Below are 25,005 nucleotides of genomic sequence, written 5' to 3' on the forward strand. Positions count from 1 at the left end.
GTGCGCACACACGCACGCACACACACACGCATGTGCACACTCACACACATACACATACCCACACGCATGCATGCGCACACTCACACACACACGCACACCCAAACGCATGCATGCGCACACTCACACACGCGCACACCCACACGCACACATACACATACGTGCACACACACGCATGCACGCACACGCACACACACACACACACTATACACACACAGACATAATGAAATGTAGCTGCTAGATGATAAAATGAGCTGCATCGTGATTCCATGTCACTGCCCGCTCTGCCAGGGTCTAATTAACAGGGAGCATGAGGTTGTTACATACACAGTCCCGTGTGGTCTTTCCAGCATCAGATATTTGAAAAGTGGGGGAGTGGTTCGACATCACCCCCGAGCTTTCTCTAGTGCGTCAGAGAATAGGTGACACGTTCCAACAGCATTTCCGAGTTTGCGCCATGGGGTGACGGTGAGCGGGCTATTGGAACGCCAGGTTTCTGAATGTCCGTTCCAGGTTCTTTGATTAATTCGCGACTTTGTTTTCCTTTGCAATTTATTTTCTCCAAAGTACAAATGGCCAGGGCAGACCCGTGTGGGGTTGCTGCAGAGCATTTCCGGAGTATTCTCCGCTCTTCTCTCCCTGGAAGCACGCATTTCTGCAAACCATGAGCTGCACTCCAGAGCGAACAGGCCCACGGAACCGGGAGAGGCAGCTGCTCTCCGGCTCAGGGCATCGTGGGTGATTGACGGCCTACTCCTTCGGAGCGGCTGCTCCCAGAAGTGCACAGGCGCAGGGGGGGGGCAAGCTTCCCTCCGTGGTGTCTGTACCTGAAACACCAGCCATGAAATACCACTTCCAGTGTGCCCGGAAATTCCTTGGTGACAACACCTGTTAATGGAACTTTGTTGTCGGTTTTAAGGAGTTCAATCTGCCTTCGGTGAAGGACAGGGTGAGGGGCAGGATGGAGGGCTGGATGGAGGGCAGGGTGGAGGACAGGGTGGAGGACAGGATGGAGGGCAGGATGGAGGACAGGATGGAGAATAGGATGGAGGACAGGGTGGAGGACAGGATGGAGGACAGGATGGAGGGCAGGATGGAGGGCAGGGTGAGAGGATGGAGGACTGGGTGGAGGACAGGATGGAGGACAGGATGGAGGGCAGGATGGAGGGCAGGGTGAGAGGATGGAGGACTGGGTGGAGGACAGGGTGGAGGATAGGGTGGAGGACAGGATGGAGGACAGGATGGAGGACTGGGTGGAGGACAGGATGGAGGGCAGGATGGAGGACAGGGTGGAGGACAGGATGGAGAATAGGATGGAGGGCAGGATGGAGGGCAGGATGGAGGGCAGGGTGAGAGGATGGAGGACTGGTTGGAGGACAGGATGGAGGGCAGGATGGAGGACAGGGTGGAGGACAGGGTGGAGGGCAGGGTGGAGGACAGGATGGAGGACAGGATGGAGGGCAGGGTGGAGGACAGGGTGGAGGACAGGATGGAGGACAGGATGGAGGGCAGGGTGGAGGACAGGATGGAGGGCAGGGTGGAGGACAGGATGGAGGACAGGATGGAGGACAGGATGGAGGGCAGGGTGGAGGACAGGATGGAGGACAGGATGGAGGACAGGATGGAGGGCAGGGTGGAGGACAGGATGGAGAATAGGATGGAGGGCAGCTGACAGTAATGCTCTTGGTGCAGAATCTACCAGACTCTCTCCCCTCATTCCCTTTCCATTAGAAACCAGGTTTTTTCAAATCTGTCTATCGAGGCTTCATCCTTCCTGGTCGTTGTTGCTTTTGAAAGTGATGATCGTTCCTTGAGTGTCAGAAAGAAGTCTCCAAAAGCAAAACCACCTTTGACCGTTCCCTCTGCATTTCCTCCTCAGTGAGGATCTCTTCCTGGAAGGAATGGCACGGTTTTCCAGGAGCTGTGGTTTTCCACCTTCTTCGATGTGTCAGTGCGCGTTTTCAGTAGACTTTTCATAGACTCCTTGTCAAGGTCTCCAGGGAGATTCAGCAGAGATAGGAGACAGGCTGAGCCCTGCCGGTGGGCGGGCGGCTTCGTCTCTTTCTGTTAGAGGACAACGAGGACGGGGTCACTGAGAAATCCCTGGAGGGGACCTGCGGTTAGAGGCCAGCCTCCTGGGGCAGAGTCCTGGGCTCAAACCCTCTCCTCACTCTCATCACCTTCCACCCGTGAGTCTCGCTTATCTCCGGGAGCATCCGAGATCTCTGAAAAACAAAGGTGCTCTCAGCCGCCATCTCTCAGGGCTGCTCATGCAGATGTCTGAGAGAATGAATCGTGAATATAAAGCACTGAGCATGATGCCACCACTGTATATGCTTTGAGAGCTGATAACTCTCGGGGCCCCAAGTAAATGCCTAAAAGCAGCAGCTGCTGTTTCTTGGCGAACTGATGAGGAGAAGAGCTATGCCGAGCAAGCTGTTTTTAGAGTGGCGCTGGGAATGACACTAGATTACATTCACAGGTGGCACATGGGCGACGTCTCTGTTCTCCTTGCTAGGCATCTGGCGTTGCTGTGTGGCATACAACGTGGGCCTCCCAGAAGCGAGGATATTCTCTGGTCCTTCCGATGCCCAGTTTGGCTACACGGTGCAGCAGCTCATCAACCCAAAAGGCAACTGGTAAGAACACTCTCTGCTTCGTTATTTCAATAAAAACACGAAATACGTTTAACACTGGACGGCAATTGCGTGTTCCAGTGGGATCATGACTATTTACTGATGAGGAGGCCTCAACCATCTTTAAATGAAGGAGTTTTCTTTGAGAGTTGATACACTCTCAGATTGCTAATTGATGGAATTGATAGTGCTATTTTCTCAAAATCTGGAGAGAACATTTTCTCTACATATTCCATAGCAAATTCATAATACCAGTTTTGGCACTTAATAGAAGATGATAGATAGATAGATAGATAGATAGATAGATAGATAGATAGATGATAGATAGGTGATAGATAGATAGAGAGATAGGTAGATAGATGATATAGATAGATAGATGGATAGATAGATGATAGATAGATAGATAGATGATATAGATAGATGGATAGATAGATGATAGATAGATGATAGATAGATGATAGATAGATGATAGATAGATGATAGATGATAGATGGATAGATAGAGAGATAGGTAGATAGATGATAGATAGATAGATAGATAGATAGATGATAGATAGATAGATGATATAGATAGATAGATGGATAGATAGATGATAGATAGATGATAGATAGATGATAGATGATAGATGGATAGATAGATAGAGAGAGAGATAGGTAGATAGATAGATGATAGATAGGTGATAGATAGATGATAGATAGATGATATAGATAGATAGATGGATAGATGATAGATGATAGATAGATGATAGATAATAGATAGTAGGTAGATTTATCTCCGTTTCTCTGTCTGTAAGCTGGTCTTGTTGAGTTTGTAACCGTTGTAGCTATGCGGTCCCAGGGCATTCCCAGCGGGTAGACCAGTTCCCTAAATTGTCTCCTTCGTCAAGGCTCTGTCTACTGGTTTCCTTTACATCAGCCCCCGCTGCTGGTGGGAGAAGAGTCCTCACGGCCTTCACCCACAGTTACAAAGGCGCTTGCTCTAGTGCGCTCGGCATCTTTCATTCCCCAGAAGTGCCCTGCGTGCTTGTAGTGCTGTGCAGTGATTACATTTGTAACCATGGACTATTTACATACAGCCGCCTTCACGGACGTGGAAATCTACGCCCCACGGCTGGTTTCTGTTTCCCCTGGTAACTGTGAAAATAGACTCAGATGATTCTGAAGGTTGTCTTTAGGCAGAAGAGCGGTGGGTCCACTCCGGCCGGAGCTGCTGCCCCCTGGTGGACAGGAGTCCTGCACAGACCCTCACCCGCTGGGGCCCTGGAGGACTCGCCTGGAGCTTCCCAGCCAGGGTCTTTGCAGTGATTAAAGGGGCTGCTGTGGGCTGGTCGCATCACAGCTATAATTCATCACCTTTCCTGGGTGAGCTTCTGGTGGATGCTCCAGAAGAGGATTCAGAGGAACATTTAGCACCCAAAGTGTTCACAGTTTGGAGCATGGCTGTCTGTGACGGGGGACGAGATGAAGCCGTCCCTGGGGAGGGCAGTGTGTCTCTGAAGGGCCGTGGAGGAGCCGAATCGTGAGCTAGGTCTCGGGTGGAGGTGAAGAGGCTGCGGAAGAGCAGTCCCTGATGCCAGGGGCCTCGGGAAGGAATGTGGTGGCAGAGAGTCTGCCAGCCGCCTGAAGGGTCAGAACAGTCTGGTTGGACACCAGAGCCAATGAGAGCAATTACTGTCATCATTTGGGGGGGGGGGAGAGAGAGAAAGAGAGAGAGAGAGAATATCTCTAACAAGTATCTACTTATGCTTTGAGAACCATAAACCGTAGGAAGCTGCAAAGACATAAAGATGTTGTGGTTGGTGCAGTTTGACCTTGGAACGTAGAGACACACTTGCTGGCGCCGATGTTACAGCTCCATCCCTGCTCTGTCCTGAACTGCAGATGCCTGTCCCACACCTCTCTCTCGAGTGCCTGACAGATAGACACACAGCGCACTGAGCTGCAAGGAGCAGCTGGTTCCTGCACCAGCCGCCCAGGCCCCAAGTCCCTGACCCCTCTCTCTTCTCCCCTCCCCATGTCTCATCCAGGGCCAGTCCTGTCGGCCCTCCCCCCAGACACCCGTGCCCGCAGCCCACTTCTCCCCAGGGCCTCTTGGGGGCTGCCCAGCAGTTCTCAGCACCTCCTCCCTCTCCTCCCTGGAGCCAGAGGGAACTTTCCAAACGCGAGTCCAGTCGGCACTGCCAGGGCAGGTGACCCCGAGCAGAGCCCTGAGCGCCATCCCCTGTGAACCTGTGGCCTGCGCGCTCGCTCGGAAGTTCAAGGGCAGTGACGCAATCCTTATCGCACACAATGCACAGGGGCGGGGAGGGGGGGTCAGGTCGCTTCCTGGGAGCTCAGGGGAGACACCCTGGCCTGTTTGTCTTCCCCGAGGCCTCCCCCAGAACAGGCTGAGCTCATGCTATGCCTCAGCGACCTGAGCCCGGTGCAGCCGCTCTGGACGGGGCCTGCCTGGCAAGCCGGCTATTTCCAGCCGCAGGAATAGTCCCTTGTTCCCCAGACGCTCCTGCGGAAAAGGCGACGAGAATGAACTTGTGTCCCGGCCCCAAACACCCATCTCTGTGTGAGCTCACATCACGGTTTTAACTTAGAATTAAGGGGACACGTGACTACGCTTTGTGTGTGTTGTCAACATAATGGACTGTCTGCAGCAGATTTTAGATAAATACTAACGAGGAAGCATTCCGCTCTAGAGCAGACTGGCAAATAGGATGTTGGCATCACATTGCCTGGCATTCACGGGTATTCTTTCTTCTCCAGACGCAGAATACTCATGATGCTTCTGAGAGCTTTGGGCACCCATCGCCCCCTTACAAACGGGGGGACGCAGACACAGGCTCAGGAGTTTCCCTAAGCGGACACAGCTAGCACGTAAAGAACAAGTCGGGGGTAGATGAGTGTAAATAGAGATAAAATGTTTTAAATGCACCTACATTTTTAAAAATATATTTCTATTGATTTCAGAGAGTTAGGGAGAGGGAAAGAGAGAGAGAAACATCAATGATGAGAGAGAATCATCGACCGGCTGCCTCCCGTAGGCCCCACACTGGGGATCGAGCCCACAACCCGGGCAGGTGCCCTGACCTCCTGATTCCCGGGAACATGCTCAACCACTGAGCAACACCAGCCGGGCGTGGCCAGGAAGTGTTGACTGACTTATTCACCCAGGTCTCCCAGTGGCTGAATCAAGTCTGGCCACAGTAGGGTCGGCCCCCCGTGCACCCTCCCGGGCGGACACAGCCAGGGCACACCGTTCATGGGGGAACAGTACCCCCGGAGCTGTGAACTGTGTCAGCCCCCGGGGTCGCAATCAGCATTTGCCGACTCTAAGGGGACACGCTCGGGCCTATTTTAAGTACCTCTGTCATCATCCCTGTGAACTCGCCAGCACTGAGGGGACCCTGGGGGGTTTAGAGACTCCAAACCAAGGGAAGGCTGGGTGTGAAACATCCTCGACCACCTTAAACGCTGTTTACCAACCTGACAGGGAATTTCGGCTCCCAGGGGGTGGGCGAACCGCTCTGTTTTGGAGCTCTCCGTAATCACTGTTTTGCCACAAGGGAATGGGCCGGTGAGTGCTATTTTGGGCAGGCCTGGAGGAGGGCCAGCTCCCTGCAGAGGCTCGGCCACGCCCCGCAGGGTCCCCCCACTCGCTTATCCTGTCCCGACCCCGTCCCACCCTCTCCGAGCCTGCCTCCTCCTCTCCAGTTGGCACATGAAATCCCGGGGTAACTACACCAGCCGCCCTCCTCTTCCTGTCCGTGGACTTAGGAATGTCGCGATTCCCTCCAGGATAATTCTATCCGCCCAGTGAGGGGGGAGACTTGCCACGGACCCATTAGCAGTCTCTCACAGGCTCCGTGATTTCCTGTTCCCAGGCCTGTCCTGGTCCCCTCTGCTAGGAATGCCGGCTGCCTCTCCACGCTCCGGCCAGCCTAGTATTTGTTCCAGAGGGGACTTGCCCATATCTTGTCATGCGTTTGTATTATTGCTGTAGTTGGCACGTATTTTACACGGTTTTACTGGATTAAGGAAACAGATGTGTGCCTGGGGCTCTTTTTAAGCCACTGTGACACTTCGCCGGGGGCACGTGCTGTTTCATGGATAATGATAAAATGTTTATACCAATGGCTTAGGAAAGGGTTTAAGTTTCATAGACAGATCAGCCGATTCTTTCTGACTTAGGCCAAGGAAAAAGTGGGATCAAATACTCCTCTCTAGTAGCAGGACGTTGCTGAGTCATTAGCCTGCTGCTCTGGTTTCTAAAACCTACTGCTGAGCCCGGCCGGGTGGCTCAGTGGTGGAGCGCGGGCCTGTGAACCAGGAGGTCACACTTCTATTCGGTCAGGGCACAGGCCCGGGTTGTGGACTTGATCCCCAGTGGGGGGCGTGCAGGAGGCAGCCGGTCAGTGATTCGCTCTCATCATGGATGTTTCTCTCTCCCTCTCCCTCTCCCTTCCTCTCTGACATCAGTAAAAGATATGTATTTTTAATTAGACGATCGCTAGACTCTTCTGTCCGTTCTGCGTGGTGAGAAATGTTGGGTGAGGTGAGGGCTCTGCAGGGAAACCTAGTCTCTAGTGGAGAAGCTGCAGGGAAAGTGAAACTAACCCGGGGGACCCGGGGGCCGGTGAGCCCAGCCCCTGACCTCCACGTCCTGCTTCTGGCTGTGAACAGACCTGCTCTGCAGTCTTGGCCAAAGACCCCCCTGTACGAACAACACACAGAACGCCCTTGAGGTCTGCCTCTGCCCCCGCTTAACATGCAAGTTAGGGCATAGGGGGTGCTCAACAAATGTGAGTTTTTGCTTTGGTTTTAATACCACTTCTTTCTTTTTTTTTTAAATATATTTTATTGATTTTTTTACAGAGAGGAAGGGAGAGGGATAGAGAGTTAGAAACATCGATGAGAGAGAAACATCGATCAGCTGCTTCCTGCACACCCCCCACTGGGGACGTGCCCGCAACCAAGGTACATGCCCTCGACCGGAATCGAACCTGGGACCTTTCAGTCCACAGGCTGACGCTCTATCCACTGAGCCAAACCGGTTTCGGCACACTTCCTTCTTTTTTTTTTTTTTTTTTTTTAAAAAAAATATTTTTATTGATTTCAGAGAGGAAGGGAAAGGGAGAGAGACATCCACGATGACAGCGAATCATAGATGGGCTGCCTCCTGCACGCCCCACACTAGGGATTGAGTCCGCAACCCGGGCCTGCGCCTTGACCGGGAATCGAACCTTGACCTCCTGGTTCATTGGTCGATGCTCAACCACGGAGCCACACGGGCCGGGCACCCCTTCCTTCTTTAGAGGTGGGCTGCCCAAGGGGATGGCCACGCCGCCCGTGGCTACCAGCGCTGGAAATGGTCCGTGTCCGTATTGACATGTGCTCCAAGGAGGAAGTACACAGTGACTGTCCAAGACTCTCTGTGGGAAAGCTAGAATGTCAGGTAGCTCATGGGTGATGTTCATTCCGATGGCGTGCTCGTTTTCATACACTGAGCTAAGTAAATGTGATGCCGAAGTTAATTTCACATGTGGCTCTTTGTTTTATTCATGTGGCCGCTAGAAGATTAAACATGTGGCTGACACTGCGGCTTGCGTTATGTGCCCGCTGCTCAGCTCTGCTCAGCTCAGCTCCCAGGGTGCGGGGGCCAGGCAGCCGCCTCACAGGCCCCCCTGGGCACTCTGAGCAGCAGAGAGGAAGGGAGCAGGCCGTCTGATAGCTGAACAAATAGGACGAGTCACTTGTGGAAAACGGACATCGGGGCATTTCCCCACTGCGCTGCGGCCGGTTTTCTGTGTGAGACGCGTCCGCTGACATTCCGTCGCTAACGGAGAGAATTCCCGCTTGCAGGCTGCTGGTCGGCTCGCCCTGGAGTGGCTTTCCGGACAACCGCATGGGAGACGTGTACACCTGTCCGCTCCACCTGCCCACGGCCGCGTGTGAGAAGCTCGGTTTGCAAGGTGAGCTGTGGGTGGCAGCGCGGTTCTCACAAAAAGCGGGCAGAGCCTGCTCTGTTCCACACGCGGTGGACAAGAACACCAGTCATGCTTCTGTCTTAAGAGCTGCCGACAGCTTCCCGGCCTTCCTCTTCTCGGGTGTACTGGCCCAACTGTAGCCAATTTCCAACGGAGTGAAGACCTGGTTGACTGAGACGCGTGGGAATGGGCTGTCCCCTGGACCAGCCGCCCCCAGACGGGATCCAGATCCCACCCACGCCCAGGAGCATTTTTCTGATAATTTACAGAAATCTAAGGCTGCCCAAACCCCTCTCTCTTCCCAAAATACACCCCGTGAAGTATAGAGATGTCAGTCCTAAGGCTGACTTCCGGGGTGCTGCGTCTGAATGACTCCATCCTAATAAAAACATCCGCGACTGGGGATGGTCTGGGACGGTTGGAATGGCTGTGGGAAGTATCTCAGATGCTTTCTACTAACGCACGGAGTTCCTAAAAGTTCCTGGAAGCCTGAATGAGTCATGCTTCCGCCCAGCACTTCCCGAGGCAAGTCACACGTTGCTCAATCCCTTCATCGTCATCAGTCCAAAGAGCCAGCTCCGAGGGGTCACGGAGCCCCGAGGAACCAAGGCGTGGCTCAGTACTTGAGCATCTCCCCACGACCCAGGAGGTCGCCGGTTTGGTTCCCGGTCAGGGCACAGGCTCCAGGTGCGGGCTCGATCCCCCGTGTGGGGCGTGCGGGAGGCAGCCGATCCACAATTCCCTCTCACCATTGATGTTTCTGTCTCTCCCTCCCTCTCCCTTCCTCTCTGAAATCCATGAAAACACATTTTAAAGAAGAAGGTGTGGATTAGGGAAACAGTGCTGTGGAAATCGAGGGAAGGGAGCGATTCAAACCAGTGGCGAAGGCTTAGAGACGAGGGCGGCTGTTTCTGACCCATCTCTGTCTCCCCGCACCCTTTCTGGACTAGCAGGCGCTCAGTAACCCTGTTTTCAGTGAAATGGGGTGAGTGCCAATAGGGACCTTGGCTGGGGTGGAGGGGGGCCATCTAGATCTGTGCTCTCTAGACACCTGCCACACCCCCTACCCCCCGCAGCTGCAGATACGTGTAAATGTAAAATTTCTAAAAATAGAAACATATCCCGGGGGTGAGTGCTCGGAAGTTTTATTCTATCAGCCCCAGGTTTCATATTCCCTCTAGCTTTCACACACTCACCCCTAACGTCTACATTTTATTTTTAAAAAGTTATACACATGTACTGACGTATCGTCTTCCTAAATAAAAACAACAAATTAAAAAATAAAGCCAAACGCACAGAAGCTCTACTGTTTCTCTCTGGGGAGCCACGTCACCCTATTTTGAGACTTCCTTGGCTGGAGCATAACCCCAGCAGCGCTGAAGGGAGGGTGCAGGTTACCAAGACTCAGGAGCGCGTGTGCGGTGAGCGGGGTCAGGGAGAGAAAGGGGACTCCATTTCCAGAGGTGCGTGGCGAGCAGGATTAGGGAAAAAGAGACTTTCTGGCCCGCAGGAGACAGTCCTGTTCATGGGGAGAGTGGAGGGAGGCGGTCAGGGGCAGGGACTGTCAGTCAAGGGCAGAGTGGAGCGGGGGGAGTCCTCCCTGGCCCCTGGGCACTGACTCCCTCCTCTGAGAAACCAGGAAAGAGTGCCTGCAGGGCCTCCGGTAGCCCCCGAGAGGCTGCGCTGGCACTTCAGGTGTGACGTCTGGAGAGACTTAGGTGACCGGCTAGTCTCGGCCCCTCCTCCTAAAGTCAGCTCACTGTTGCTTAAAGCCAGATTCGACGGTATGGCATTCTTTTTAAAAAATAGAGATGTTTAATGATTTCAGAGAGGAAGAGAGAGAGAGAGAGAGAGAGAGAGAGAGAGAGAGAGAGAGAGTCATGGATGGGCTTCCTCCTGCTCACCCCACCCTGGGGATGGAGCCTGCAACCCGGGCCTGTGCCCTGACCGGGAATCGAACCCTGACCTCCTGGTTCCTAGGCTGATGCTCACCCCCTGAGCCATGCCGGCCGGGCCATATGGTCATTCTTCACGATGCTCTAGGTCAGTGGTCGGCAAACTCATTCATCAACGGAGCGGCAAACCGTGGCTCGCGAGCCGCAGTTTGCCGACCCCTGCTCGAGGGTAGTTTCTTTCTGGTGCAGAAGAAGCACGCGGTAGGGTGTTCGTGGTCCTGGGAAGAGCAGGGATGGCGAACTGGAGACCGAAGGCGGCCTCCGCTGTGTTTGCTTGGCCAGCGCCCGCTTTCAAACTGTTAAATGGAAAGGCCGCTCAGGTCCGCCACCTCCAGGCCGCCCCCCCTCCCCCCGCCCCCCGACAGCTCACTCTGCAGCCCGCAGGTGATGAGCCGCCGCCGCTGAGGCCGCTCACGCCCCGTGCCCGTCACACAGATGGCACGCGACAGTGACACTGCGCTCAATCGGTTGTCTGACAGCGTCACGGAAACGCAGCCAATGTAACCACGCTTTCCCCTTCCCTCTGAAGCTTCCGTGAGCGTCCCCAACGTGACGGAGATAAAGAGCAACATGAGCCTTGGCCTGACACTCAGCAGGAACGCGGGCACCGGAGGGTTTCTCGTGAGTGTTCCCTCCCCACACCCCATCCTCCACCCCCAGCCTCCCCGGGTGCATGGTCAGTGCTCCCCACCCCTCCCGGGAAGCAGACCTGGGGGCTCGCTGTCAGAGTCACGCTGTGTGGCTCTCCCCCCAAGGAGCTTCCTGTTGATGCACAGGCTTCTTAAGATCCTCGGCACAACCATGGCCCAGAATATTCTGGAAAGGGGGAGCGAGAGGAGCCGGATCCTGTGCCCCTGGCCTGGGCGCCTGGTCTCGTTGATAAGAGCAGAACCCGGGGCTCCTCCCTGCGGGATGCCAGGCAGGAGCTGCTGATCCCGGAAGGAGGTCTCAGCTGGAACGCACTCCTGTGTTTCATTCCCTCTGACCTCGCTAATCTGGGGCCAGGGAAGGCGGCCCGGTCTCGCTTCTGATTTCCCGTCGTGTTTCCTCGCATTACTTCCCGGGTCGCCGTGAGAAGACACCGCAGCCAGAGAGGAGGCCTTGCTTCATTCACCAGGCGCTGGGCCCCTGACTGTTCATGACGTGCATGTCCAAGCACACTGTGCATGACGTGAGAGCTGCCGGAGACACGTACAGAAAGTGGGGCTTTCTGAGAGAGGGAAGAATTTCTCGGCTCAGAGCTAAGCCAAGAAATAACATGGGAGATGGGTGAAACGATGGGGCTATATAAAAGATGGAAACCATTGCACCACACAGGAAGAGCCGAAAGGCCAATAAAAACGCGGTTTCATTTCACGTCCGCACCAGCCCTTACAGGTGTATCCGCGTTGCAGTGTCATCTTAGAAGAGTCTCAGAGAGCTCACCTGTACATTAGTCTTACCTATGACATGCTAACCCACAAGCCTAAGTGTACCACTGGCTTCTTCTGAAAAGTGAATCGATTTGAGCAGTGGCATTCTACTTTCACCAGTAGACGTTAGTATCCAGACAGACTTGGTACCCCTAAGGGAATCAAGTTTTGCTTAGACCAGTGGTCGGCAAACTCATTAGTCCACAGAGACAAATATCAACAGGACAACGATGGAAATTTCTTTTGAGAGCCAAATTTTTTAAACTTAAACTTCTTCTAACGCCACTTCTTCAACATAGACTCGCCCAGGCCGTGGTATTTTGTGGAAGAGCCACACTCAAGGGGCCAAAGAGCCGCATGTGGCTCGCGAGCCGCAGTTTGCCGACCACGGGCTTATACTGTGTTGCATCAATGCGTGGATGAATGTTGCAATGGATCGCCATGCTTTCTGATACCTTAAAGTCCTTATCATCGATCGCCTTCACTTTTTTTTTTTTTTTTGCTTCTTTGTTTTTAAAGTTGAATAAATTCAGAAAGAGAAATACACTGAGACATGGGGATTGTGGACTGTGCTTCAAAAGTGTTTAACCTGTAACTTCAGATGGAGTAAAATGAAGTTGCAAGAGAATTTGAGAGATTCATTTAGCCATGTGTCAAGAGAGGGAGGGAGGGAGGGAGGAAGGGAGGCAGGGAGGGAAGAAGAGAGAGAGGGGTGTGTGGGAGAGAGAAAAAAAGAAGGAAAAAAAGCCAGTTTTCTTTACATACATAAGAGATCAAAAATTTAAGATACTCTCAGGACTTATGTGGAAAAGACGGACAATCATCACATTTTTTTTTGAGCCTTCTTAAATTCTGGGCTTAAAGCAGGAATAGTTCTGGCATTGACAATTGGCACATTTGAATTTCAACTTCTTAGTGCTATTTTCCTTTGCTTTAAATTTTTTTTGGATACTTCATGAGTTATTATTTTTCAAGATGATTAGAAAAATCCAACTTGGGGATGGGGATCTAGGAATTAATGATTGGTATCTGTTATTTAGTAAATTACCTAAGGTATCTATTATGATTTTTCCTGTAATTGGCAAAAGAACCCGTTTTATAGGGAAAACCAACCTTGTTCTCTGGGCATGAAAAATAACCACAGCTGCTGCCCACTCCCAACAATTAAACTGGGTCAAATGAATTTCCTTTTATTCTTCCAACTAGAGGCCCGATGCACGAAATTTGTGCACAGGGAGGGTGTGTGTGTGTGTGTGTGTGTGTGTGTGTCCCTCAGCCCAGCCTGCAACCTCTCCAATCTTGGATCCCTCTCACAATCCAGGACTGATCACCCCCTAACCACTCCCCTGCCAGCCTGATCGACACCTAATTGCTCCACTGCCAGCCCTATTGCCTCTAACTGTCCTCCCCTGCAGGCCTGGTTGCCCCTAACTGTCCTCCCCTGCCAGCCCAAATGCCCCTAACTTCCCTCCCCTGCCAGCCCAAATGCCCCTAACTGCTCTCTCTGGCCAGCCTGGTTGCCTCTAACTGCCCTCCCCTGCCAGCCTGGTCACCCCTAACTGCCCTCCCCTGCCAGCCTGGTCCCTCCCTTACTGCCCTCCCCTGCAGGCCTGGTCCCCCCAACTGCCCTCTCCTGAAGGTTTGATCGCCCCCAACTGCCCTCCCTTACAGGCCTGGTCCCTCCCAACTGCCCTCCCCTGCTGGCCTGATCGCCCACAACTGCCCTCCCCTGCCAGCCATCTTGTGGCGGCCATCTTTGACCACATGGGGGCGGCCATCTTGTGTGTTGGAGCGATGGTCAATTTGCATATTACCTCTTTATTATATAGGCTGGCTTTTTGCCAGACCACACTTTTCGGTTCAGTTTTAATGATTGGTCCACAGCTTCGTGGTGAGCTTTGTAGCCTCTTTAGTAAGATCTTGACTGGACGTCCCTTCCCCGCTGTTTTCCTTTCCCATCTAACGATTTCCATAATATCTGAGCGAGCATTTCCCGTGTGACTGACTCGGGAGGTCCTGGCACGCAGGGCTGGCTGGCGGGAGGTTGGGGGTTGGGCTGATGGGGGGACTCAGGGTGGAGCCCGGGGTGTGGGCACGAAGGCCCAGCCAGCCTGGTGACCGCAGGTTTGGGGGAGTGGACATGGGCCCCGACGTCCTCCGAGAACTGAACACGGCAGCCCATGAACCTCGTCTGCGGTTGTTTAGCAGAGGGTTTTTAAAACTGTGGATTTTCACATGAAATTCATCCTCTCTGACTCTCCTTGAGAATGTGGGTGGCCTGGCTGTCCCTGGGCAGAGCCGGGGTGTCCTGCACCTGCATGTGCGGGGTGACCTCCTCACACACCTTGGCCTCTGCCCCCGGCCCGAGCTCTCCTCCAGTTCCCTGCGGGGCCCTAGGGGATGTGGGTTTATGGGGTGTCCTGCACCTGCGTGTGCGGGGTGACCTCCTCACACACCTTGGCCTCTGCCCCCGGCCCGAGCTCTCCTCCAGTTCCCTGCGGGGCCCTAGGGGATGTGGGTTTGTGGTTTCTGCTGATACTCCACACGGAGGGGCAGGAGAAGCCCGCGTTCGGGAAAGACCACGTAGGATGCTGCTGACAGCTCCCCACGTGCTGCTTGCCCAGCGCTGTTCTGGGTGTTTCATTCCTACAGACCCGTGTAACCTTCACAACGACCTTCAAGCAGGCGCCATGGTCGCCTTTACTTTGCACATGAAGCTTTGTGCTCATGTTCCTCCTGGGTGTCCCCTGGGATGGAAGCACCCCTTTCCTCTGGTTTGGTGGGTGACCTTGATGGGTGCCAGGGCCCCTGCTCCCAAAGCCTGCCCTTGGGCACAGCTCCTCCCTGCCGCTCCCTCCCTCCTGTCTGCCCTTCGCCCTGTACTCAGGCATTTTCTAAAATATGTTCCTTATTGTTGATAGTATCACAGATATCTCCCATGTTCTCTCCCTCCTTCCAGTCCCTACCCTCAACCCCCAGAGGAACAGAGACGGGCTTGGGTCTCACGGATGGAGAGGTGGAGGTCTGATGGGTTCCACGTTCTGTCACTGTTCTCGTTGTTTCAGACATGCGGCCCGCTGTGGGCTCAGCAGTGCGGGAGCCAGTATTACACGACCGGGGTTTGTTCCAACGTCAGCCCCGACTTCCAGCTCCTGGGCAGCTTCTCGCCAGCGGTGCAGAGTAAGTGAACCATGCGCAGCGGGTCGGGCAGTGCTGTGCGTTAAAGGCAGGGACAGGTGTCAGCACTCCCAACCCCTCCGTCCTAGGTTACCGCTTCATTTTTAGTGACTTTAGAAATTTGTTTCTCCTCTTCCCCTGTGTAGCCTGCACTTCCTTCATAGACGTGGTGGTTGTGTGCGATGAATCCAACAGTATCTACCCCTGGGTGGCGGTAAAGAACTTTCTGGAAAAATTTGTGCAAGGCCTGGATATAGGCCCCTCGAAGACACAGGTACGGACGTCAGTAACACATACGTTAACCCGCAGCTTTCTTGTTGAGAAAATAGTGTTAGGTGTGAAGTCTTCACCTTCGCATTTGCCAGATCCCCAGTTGACTGCGTTCCATGCTGACCTTGAGGGTGAAATGCAGCTTGTGCTGCCTTGACTTACTCTGCGCATCGCTTTGCCCGCTGCTGGTCTTTGAGCTGGGATTCTGTTTCTGACACAGCGTCAGGCATGGGTCTAGCATTTTAATCCTCTTCAGTTCTTACTTTTTCCATCCTCTAACTCATAAATTTATTAATATATCTTAAAATCATATACGTATATTTTATTCACACCTACTTGGACTGATAATGACTTTCTATTTTTTACTCCTTGCTGCTAAACAGTTATTTTTGAATTCTGGGATTTTTATAAATAAGTCTGTAGACAGCATAATTCCACTTTATATTATTTTATAGTCTTTTATTATGTTTCATCTGGTCTTTTTTATTTATTTATTTATTTATTTTTTATTAAGGTATTATATGTGTACATATCTTACCATTGCCCCCCCACCCCACTCCCATACATGCCCTCACCCCCCAATGTTTTGCATCCGTTGGTTACTCTTATATGCATGCATATAAGTCCTTCGGTTGATCTCTTATTTCCCCCACCTCTCCCTAACCTTCCTGCTGTAATTTGACAATCTATTTGATGCTTTACTGCCTCTGTATCTATCTTTTTGTTCATCAGTTTATAATGTTTTTTATTATCCACAAATGAGTGAGATCATGTGGTATTTTTCTTTCATTGACTGGCTTATTTCACTTAGCATAATGTTCTCCAATTCCATCCAGGTTGCTACAAATAGTAAGAATGCCTTCTTTTTTATGGCAGCGTAGTATTCCATTGTGTAGATGTACCATAGTTTTCTGATCCACTCATCTGCTGACGGGCACCTAGGCTGTTTCCAAATCTTAGCTCTTGTAAATTGTGCTGCTATGAACATAGGGGTGCATATATCCTTTCTGATTGGTGTTTCTAGTTTCTTAGGATATATTCCTAGGAGTGGGATTAAAAAACCCAAAAGACTCCATCAAAAAACTAACAGACTTAATAAATGAATTCGGCAATGTAGCAGGATACAAAATTAACGCCAAGAAATCTATGGCGTTTCTATACACCAATAGTGAACTTACAGAAAGAGAGACTAAAAAAGCAATCCCATTTACCATCGCACCAAAAAAAATTAAGATACTTAGGAATAAACTTAACTAAGGAGGTAAAAGACCTATACACGGAAAACTACAGGACACTGAAAAAAGAGATAGAGGAAGATGTAAACAGATGGAAGAATATACCATGTTCATGGATTGGTAGAATCAACATCATTAAAATGTCCATACTACCTAAAGCAATCTATAGATTCAATGCCCTCCCCATTAAAATACCAATGGCATATTTCACAGACCTGGAAAGATCTCTCCAAAAATTCATCTGGAATAAAAAAAGACCCCAAATAGCCACAGCAATCCTGAGAAAGAAGAATAAAGTAGGAGGGATCTCAATACCAGATTTCAAGCTGTATTACAAAGCCACTGTCCTCATCTGGTCTTTTATCTAGCCTCCCCTCCTTCCTACACAGGACAGGCCTCTGCACTAACTTGGTGTAGCTCTCCGTGCTTTAAGGCAGCGGTCACCAACCGGCGGTCTGCGGACCCTGGTGGCCCGTGCGTTCCGAGGGACTGGCGACCGCTGCTGTAAGGAGTCTTGAATTTGCTTTTCCGTCTTCTGGGGACAGGCAACCGAACTCGGGAGCAAAGCTTCCTGCTTCTGTAAAAGGGAATGGACTTATTTTTAAAGTTCTGGGGATTTTTCTTTCCTCTCTGTTAGCTCTGCCACGCGGGGGTCGTTCTGGTTGTTGCCGTCCATGGACCGCTGTCACTGGGGCCAGCTCCTAGAGTCTTCGAAGTCTTGTTATACCGCATCTCCTCACATCTCCTACTCAGCTCTCCCCTTTCTCACCCAGAAGTTCAGGGCCGTGTCCTGTCTTCCCATATAAGACTCCCCGTTATTTTGGGTCCTTCCCTCTCTGTCAGGTGATGTATTTTCTCCACCTGGTGAAAGTGCTGATGGAACTGAGCCATCCAGGCCCCGCCCCTTCACCTTCCTGACACACGACAGTGTCTCAGAGCCCTTGGGCCAGCGGCCTCTCACTCCACTTCCTGCTCTGGGAGCCCCAGGCATCCAGGGTGATTTTGGTGCCGAGAACAAGGACAGAAAAAGAAGTGAAAAGCAGTGCTTGAGCCTCTTGACCTAAAGCAAGCGTGGGGAACCTTCTTTCTGCCAAGGGCCATCTGGGTGTTTATAACGTCGTTCTGGGGCCATACAAGATTATCAACTTAAAAATTAGCCCGCCAAACATTTCATTAACTCACCCCCAAGGCCTTGGCTGGGCCAGACCACATGCAGGCACGTGGGCCGGACGTTCCCCTCCCTGGAGCTAAAGGATGAGGGTGACGTCCGCTGAGAACTTGTTCTGTCTCAGCTCTCAGATCAGACTCTCAAAGGGCGTTTCTCTGAAGCCCAGAGACCCCAGGCCACACGCAGGTGGCGTCTCAGACCTGAAGTGCGGTGAGAGGAAACCCCGCACAATAACACACCTGGAGTGACTGCATCGACTATGAGCAGTAACCACTTGTCTCGAACACTTCTTCTTCTTACTATTATTAAATATATTTTTACTGATTTCAGAGAGGAAGGGGGAGGGAGGGAGAGATAGAAACATCAATGATGAGAGAGAATCATTGATTGGCTGCCTCCTGCATGCCCCCCACTGGGGATGGAGCCCGCAACCCAGGCTCAATGTGCCCTTGACTGGAATTGAACCCAGGACCCTTTGGTCCGCAGTCCAACGCTCTATCCGCCGAGCCAAACCAGCCAGGCTTGAACGCTTCTTCTTGCTCATTAGACAATTATCCTGAGTTGATGAGCTGTCCTCTCCCGCCCACAGCTGCTCAGTTATTTACATGTTTGCGTCCATCATGAATTAAAGGGTTTATATCACTTATGTCTTTCTGTATGCACTGTATTGTAATACGTATCCACATTAAAATACTCTAGGGCAGTGCTTAAACCTTTACGGCTATTCCTCCTGAGGACCACATCATACACAGTAGCACACTGTCTTGCTTGTCGATCAGTGCTGTTGCTATACGCGCACAGCAAGCGTGTCAAGCTCAAAGGCGACCCCGGGCCAGATAAACAAGATCTGTGTCTGTGGGCCGCAAAAAAACAAAGCTTCCATTTTCATAGAGACGTAGGTTTATTGCGAGAGAGACACGCTGAAGACAAAGGGCTGAAATAAATGAGTCATCGTTAACATAAAATCATAGAACATTTTAATAAAAATGAATATTTTTTCTTGAACATTAACTTACCAGACACTGAATAACTGCACAAGTGAATAAGCATAATGCAAATAAACCTATTTTTCTTGTTCTCTGAAAGAGAAATATTTTGTTGCGCACACCAAACAAGTCAGTCCAAGACTAATGACGTGGCCATCGGCTGCTAAAATACTCGCTGCTGGTATTAGTGGGGAGAAATGGTGCGCCTGTGTGCAAGGCACATAAGGGAGATGAATGCAACACGATTATAGTCATCAGCCATTAGCGAACGTTGTAGTTCGTTATGAATAATGATGTATAACAGGATATTGTAAAAATTAAGTTACAGAATTTTTATTAAAATGTTTCTTACATCCCGTTATACTGGCTGGGCCGCAAAAATATTTGTTGGGGGCCGCATGTGGCCACGCGTCTGCCGTGCTTGACGTACACCCTCCAACAGAGGAGTCACTTCACTGGAAGAAAGAATAACTGGTCTTACTAACAAGGTTGAAAATGACCCCCTTAAGCCGTCAGCCCCCATCTAAATGCACGTTGGGTTTTCATTCTATTGGCCAAATAGAAATGGCTTCTAACTTCATGACAAGCGTTTGCGAACGTCTGCCCTCCTGCAGGTGGGGCTCATTCAGTATGCCAACAGCCCCCGAGTGGTGTTCAACCTGAACACCTTCAAAACCAAGGCCGAGATGATCGCGGCGACAGCCAATACGGTCCAGAACGGCGGGGACCTCACCAACACGTTCAAAGCCATTCAGTACGCAAGGTGAGCCGCGACACGGGTCGTGCTTGTGAGTAAGGAAAGAGAGAGAAGCAGTAACCCGCACTCACACGCGACTCAGGAATAACCACGAAGGAGGGTTGACGTGCTCCGTCACGTAACACGGGGGTGAAGCCGCAGGAAAGGCCCGCCCGTGGCCGGCCGGGGTCACGCAGTCATGTTCCCCTCCAGCGACAGGCAGCGCGCTCTTACCTGTGTCTCCGCCCGACGGCAGAGACATGCTGAGTCCCCAGGTCCTGCTCACGGGGGTTGCAAGTCCAAGGACAGGGCCCATTGGAACGTCCTCACGGGTAGTGAGCCTGTCGTTTGATCCGCCGCAGAGACTTCGCTTACACGGCAGCTGCTGGCGGACGGCCCGGCGCCACCAAGGTCATGGTGGTCGTCACGGATGGCGAGTCGCACGACGGCTCCACGCTGAGCGCCGTGATCGCGCAGTGTAACGAGGACGGCATCCTGCGGTTCGGCATCGCGGTGAGGCATTCCTTCTGGGGCAGGGGGGGGAGGGGGGGCGGCTAGGGGGGAGGGGTGTAACACTCCTCAACATCATCACCGCCCAAGGCCGCCTCCTCATGGCTCCTGACGCTTTACACAAAAAGAGATGTTTGCCGTTTTTGCTTTTTTTAAGAAAAGTATTTTTTTTTATTGATTTCAGAGAGAAAGAGAGGGAGGGAGAGAGAGATAGAAACATCCATGACGAGAGAATCATGGATCGGCCGCCTCCTGCAAATCTCCCGCTGGGGATCGAACCTGCGACCCGGGCCTGTGCTCCGACCAGGAATGGAGCCGATCCTCCTGGTTCCTAGGTCGATGCTCACCCACTGAGCCCCGCCGGCTGAGCACCGTCTCTGCTCCCGCTGGCTGGGTCCTGGGGGTGTGGGGTGTGGATCACTTCTCCGGGGGGCCTGGCCCTGGGGGTGTGAATAGGGAGACAGAGGCACCACAGTTCCGACCTTTTGCCCCTCTCCCTCTGCTCCCAAGGTCCTGGGGTACTTAAACAGAAATGCCCTCGACACGAAAAACCTAATAAAAGAAATCAAAGCGATCGCCAGTGTCCCCACCGAGAGGTACTTCTTCAACGTGTCCGACGAAGCCGCGCTGCTGGAGAAGGCGGGCACCATCGGAGAGCACATCTTCAGCATCGAAGGTAGCGCTCCTCCCAGCCTCCCCCAGCCCTCGCCGATGCTCCGTCCCATCACCGCGTCCGCGCTGCGGGGTGGACGTGCGTGCCTTGTGGGAAGAGAGCCCTGACGATGAGAAAAAGATGCAAAGGACGTGACTACGTCGTTTCTAAAACATAAAATACAAATGGCCAGCAACCATGAGAACATAGTCCCGATGTCAGCAATGATTTAAAAATCTGAATTGCAGCCCTGTTACTTTATGTTCAGGAGATAACAGACTAGTCACGTTTAATTCTGGAGCGATTCTGGAGAAGCGGAGACGCTCAGCTCCTTGATAACACGGATAACATTTCCAGGGCAATTCAGTGATAGCTAAAAAATTGTAAATAGTTTTACCTTTTTGCGCGGTAAATAGTTGTTTTTAAAAAAATATATCTTATTGATTTTTTTAACAGAGAGGAAGAGAGAGGGATAGAGAGTTAGAAACATCGATGAGAGAGAAACATCGATCAGCTGCCTCCTGCACACCCCCCACTGGGGATGTGCCCACAACCGAGGTACATGCCCTTGACCGGAATCGAACCCGGGACCCTTCAGTCCGCAGGCTGACGCTCTATCCACTGAGCCAAACCGGTTAGGGCAGTGGCTGGCAAACCACGGCTCGCGAGCCACATGCGGCTCTGTTGACTAATGAGTTTGCCAACCACTGGGTTAGGGCGGTAAACAGTTTTTGTAATTGTAAAAGTTTTACTTTTTTACACTGTTATATAGTTTCTGAAATTCTTGAATTTGTTTACTAAAACATGTATACTTCTAAAATTAGAAAAATTCAGTGTGGATTCCCATGTCTGTTGGAATACTTTTTTAGTGATTTCGCCACCCTGCCAGCCCTGTATTTTTGATCGAACATCAGAACGTTGTGTGTGTGTGCACGCGGGCATGCGCACGTGTGTACGTGTATGATTGAAAATTTCATTTAAAATTGTTGACGGTGATATAATTCCTGACACTGTCCTTTCCCAGGCACCGTGCAAGGCGGAGATAACTTCCAGATGCAGATGTCCCAAGTGGGATTCAGCGCGGATTACTCTCCTGAACACGTGTGTATATCAGATACCCCCAGCCACGGGGCCCCTGCGCTTACCCCACGCGCACGTCCCGTTCCTGGTCACAGTGCTGAGTTTCTCGGCGTCGCTGACTTGCCACCTAAAACACGCTGGCTCATCATGCTTCCCTCCCTGCTTCCCGGGGGTTTTCTGTTGCTGTTGTTCATCCTCACCCGCGGACATGTTTCCATTGATTTTAGAGAGTGGGAGAGAGAGGGGAAGACAGAGAGAGAGGACATCGATGTGAGAGAGGCACATCGATGGGTTGCCTCCTGCATGAGCCCCGACCAGGGCCCGGGCCGGGGAGGAGCCTGCAACTAAGGTTCGTGCCCTTGACCAGAATCGAACCCGGGACCCTTCAGTTTACAGAGTCACTTGTCTCCTCTGTCCTCCCCCCACCCGTGCTGACCTGGGGCAACCTCCCTATGTGGGACCCACTGTCACAGCCACGGCAGCTTTTGTGCCTGTGCTGTTTTCAAGTAGACGGGACAGGAGAGACATGATGGAGGAACATTTGAGAAGGTGTCAGGAGGAAAGCTGAAAATAGAAGGGTCTGGATAGGACTTCCCACGATGGGGTCAGGGGGGTGTTAGCCGCGCCCGGTGGCTCCAACCTCCTTCCTCTGTCAGCATCATTCCCCACCTCCCAGCTCCTCATACCCAGCCGTGAGCTTCGCTCATGAATCCTGAGGCGAGAGGCGCCCTCTCACTGTTGGGCATTTGCCGATGGGAGCCTTTGAGTGGAAATGTGACTATGGCTGCGCGCTCCCTGATTATAGCTCCTTAGAAAGATTTATCCATCTAATGTCATACTCAATGGAGCCTGAGGTAGCGTAGCCCATGGAGGCTTGCCCTCCAGCACAAGTGTGTTCCAACAACTCGGAGCTCTGTCAACCCGTGTCTGTAATCTCACTTCATCGCGCTGAGATTCCCCCCTAAACCGGGACAGTTACCTCCACGCTGTGCCTACGCTGAACCCGCACGCTTTAGAGGTGATGTGCTTTAACCCTCCCTTTACCCTTGTTTTAGGACGTCCTCGTGCTGGGTGCAGTAGGGGCTTATGACTGGAGCGGGACCGTTGTTCAGCAGACGGCCAACGGACCCCTGATCTTCTCCAAACAAGCCTTCGACCAAATCCTGCAAGACAGAAACCACAGCTCCTACTTAGGTGAGGCAGGCACGCCCACGTGGGCTGCACGTGAAGGCCCTGCCCCTATACTAGCCCATGTGGAATCAGGATCATTCAGTCCTGGGCCTCTCGCCTACTCATTCTGTGTATCTCACAAGGTTCATGCCCGCTTCCTGCCCATCAGGCCTTCGCCATAACTACTGAGGAAGCCTGTGTTGCACCTGCCAGTCTCTCCTGGCTGTCCAAGTGGCTGTTACTCCTGTGACAGTTATTTCTCCAAAGTGGAAATAGTTCCCAGGAGCCAGTGCAGCGAGAGTCTGATAACATGGGAGTTCTTAGCCTGTGTTTCCTGGAATAAGCAGCCATGAATGTGGAACAGTTACTATGGCTAGTCCCTGAGCTGCCGACTCTGTGTCGACGTGGCCATTGAAGCTCTTCCAGCAACCCCCGAGCGAAGCTTAGGGTCCCCCTGTACCTTTACAGTCAAGGAGGTGCATGGTTTGCCTAAAGGTGAACTATCGATGCGAACATTGAAGCCCTTCCAGCAACCCCCGAGCGAAGCTTAGGGTCCCCCTGTACCTTTAGAGCCAAGGAGGTGCATGGTTTGCCTAAAGGTGACCAACACAGTAAGAGGCAGATCCAGAATTCGAAGCGGGGACTGACTCCAATGCCCATGTTCTTCCCAGTCTGCAACATTTCCTTTTTAAAACAATACATGTTTTTATTGATTTCAGAGAGGAAAAGATAGAGACATCAGGGAACAGAGAGAATCATTGGTCGGCTGCCTCCTGCATGCCCCCACGGGGGATTGAGCCTGCCACCCAGAACCCTTCAGTCCGCAGGCCAGTGCTCTATCCACCGAGCCAAGCCGGCGAGGGCGGCAACAGGACCTTTGAAACCCACCTAGTGACTCACTGAAGGAAGCTGTTGAGGGCCAGGTTCATGAGAGGCGGATGGGGACAGCCAGAGTCTCGGGTCAGCTTCACGGGTAGATGTCTACTACGCAGGGCAGGGCTGCTGGTCAGAGGGCATGAGCAGGTCACCTTGGAAACAGGAAGATGAGCCCTGAGTGACAGGCTCAGGATGGAGAAAGGGCTCAGCCACTCCCCCAGCTCCGCAAGCCCGTCAGGCCCAGCCTGTCCGTGGTTCCCATCGTCTCCTTCTCTCCCAGGTTACTCGGTGGCCGCCATCTCTACTGGAAAAGGCGTCCACTTTGTCGCGGGCGCCCCTCGGGCGAATTACACGGGCCAGGTAGTGCTGTACAGTGTGAATGAGAATGGCAATGTCACGGTGATTCAGGCTCACAGAGGCGACCAGGTAAAGTCCATCGCTCAGCAGGCGAAATTAATTTCAGGGACAGCTGGGGCGGGTGGGGAGTGGGGGCGAGGGGGGGGTAGAAATGACCATTTATTGACTGCCTACCCCCAGGCTGGCTCTGGCATCTGCCTTTACTTGAATATCCTGAGATCTTCACAACATTCCTGAGACTGGCCGGGTCCTTTGACAGGTTCCTGAGAGATTGACTCTCTTCCTAGGTCACAGCTTTCATGGGGTTGAGCTGTCATTCAGACCCAGTCCTGGAGGCGCTGCAGAACCCGTGTTGTTTGGCTACTTCCCACTCCATTTTTTAAATATTTTTTTCCATATTTTTAAAAATATATATTTTTTATTGATCTCAGAGAGGAAGGGAGAGGGAGAGAGAGAGAGATACATCAATGATGAGAGAGAATCATTGACAAGCTGCCTCCTGCACGCCCCACACTGGGAATTGAGACCACAACCTGGGCATGTGCCCTTGACCAGAATTGAACTGGGACCTCCTGGTTCATAGGTCGATGCTCAAACACTGAGCCACGCCAGCAGGACCCCACTCCATATTTTTGACTCCCAGATTGGTAAGGTCGTGATGACAGCACCTAATGGCCTCTTGGAGGTGACCCTGCTGGGAGCCGAGGATTCAGAGAGATAGTGACAAAGGAGTGGCTGCTGTGGCTGCGACTCGCTGGGAGGAGAGCAGCTCTCCTTCCTGTTCTCCTCTGATGGGGGACAGTCCCAGGGC

At 52.3% G+C, this 25,005-nt stretch overlaps 1 protein-coding gene across 1 annotated transcript in view; it reads left to right on the forward strand.

The window, feature by feature from the left end:
* ITGA2 (integrin subunit alpha 2) overlaps positions 1-25,005 on the forward strand; it is a gene marked incomplete at both ends in the record, with an annotated part of 73,215 nt that overhangs the window by 16,441 nt on the left and 31,769 nt on the right. Inside the window, 11 exons of the mRNA XM_080679211.1 lie at positions 2,516-2,636; positions 8,486-8,595; positions 11,095-11,186; positions 15,043-15,157; positions 15,301-15,428; positions 19,428-19,576; positions 19,912-20,062; positions 20,570-20,735; positions 21,736-21,812; positions 22,847-22,985; positions 24,118-24,263. Of these exons, the coding sequence (XP_080535337.1) occupies positions 2,516-2,636; positions 8,486-8,595; positions 11,095-11,186; positions 15,043-15,157; positions 15,301-15,428; positions 19,428-19,576; positions 19,912-20,062; positions 20,570-20,735; positions 21,736-21,812; positions 22,847-22,985; positions 24,118-24,263 (1,394 nt within the window). The remainder of the gene's footprint in view (positions 1-2,515; positions 2,637-8,485; positions 8,596-11,094; positions 11,187-15,042; positions 15,158-15,300; positions 15,429-19,427; positions 19,577-19,911; positions 20,063-20,569; positions 20,736-21,735; positions 21,813-22,846; positions 22,986-24,117; positions 24,264-25,005) is intronic.

The sequence above is a fragment of the Plecotus auritus genome (assembly GCF_963455305.1).
Source record: "Plecotus auritus genome assembly, chromosome: 7".
NCBI classification, from domain to species: Eukaryota; Metazoa; Chordata; class Mammalia; order Chiroptera; family Vespertilionidae; genus Plecotus; species Plecotus auritus.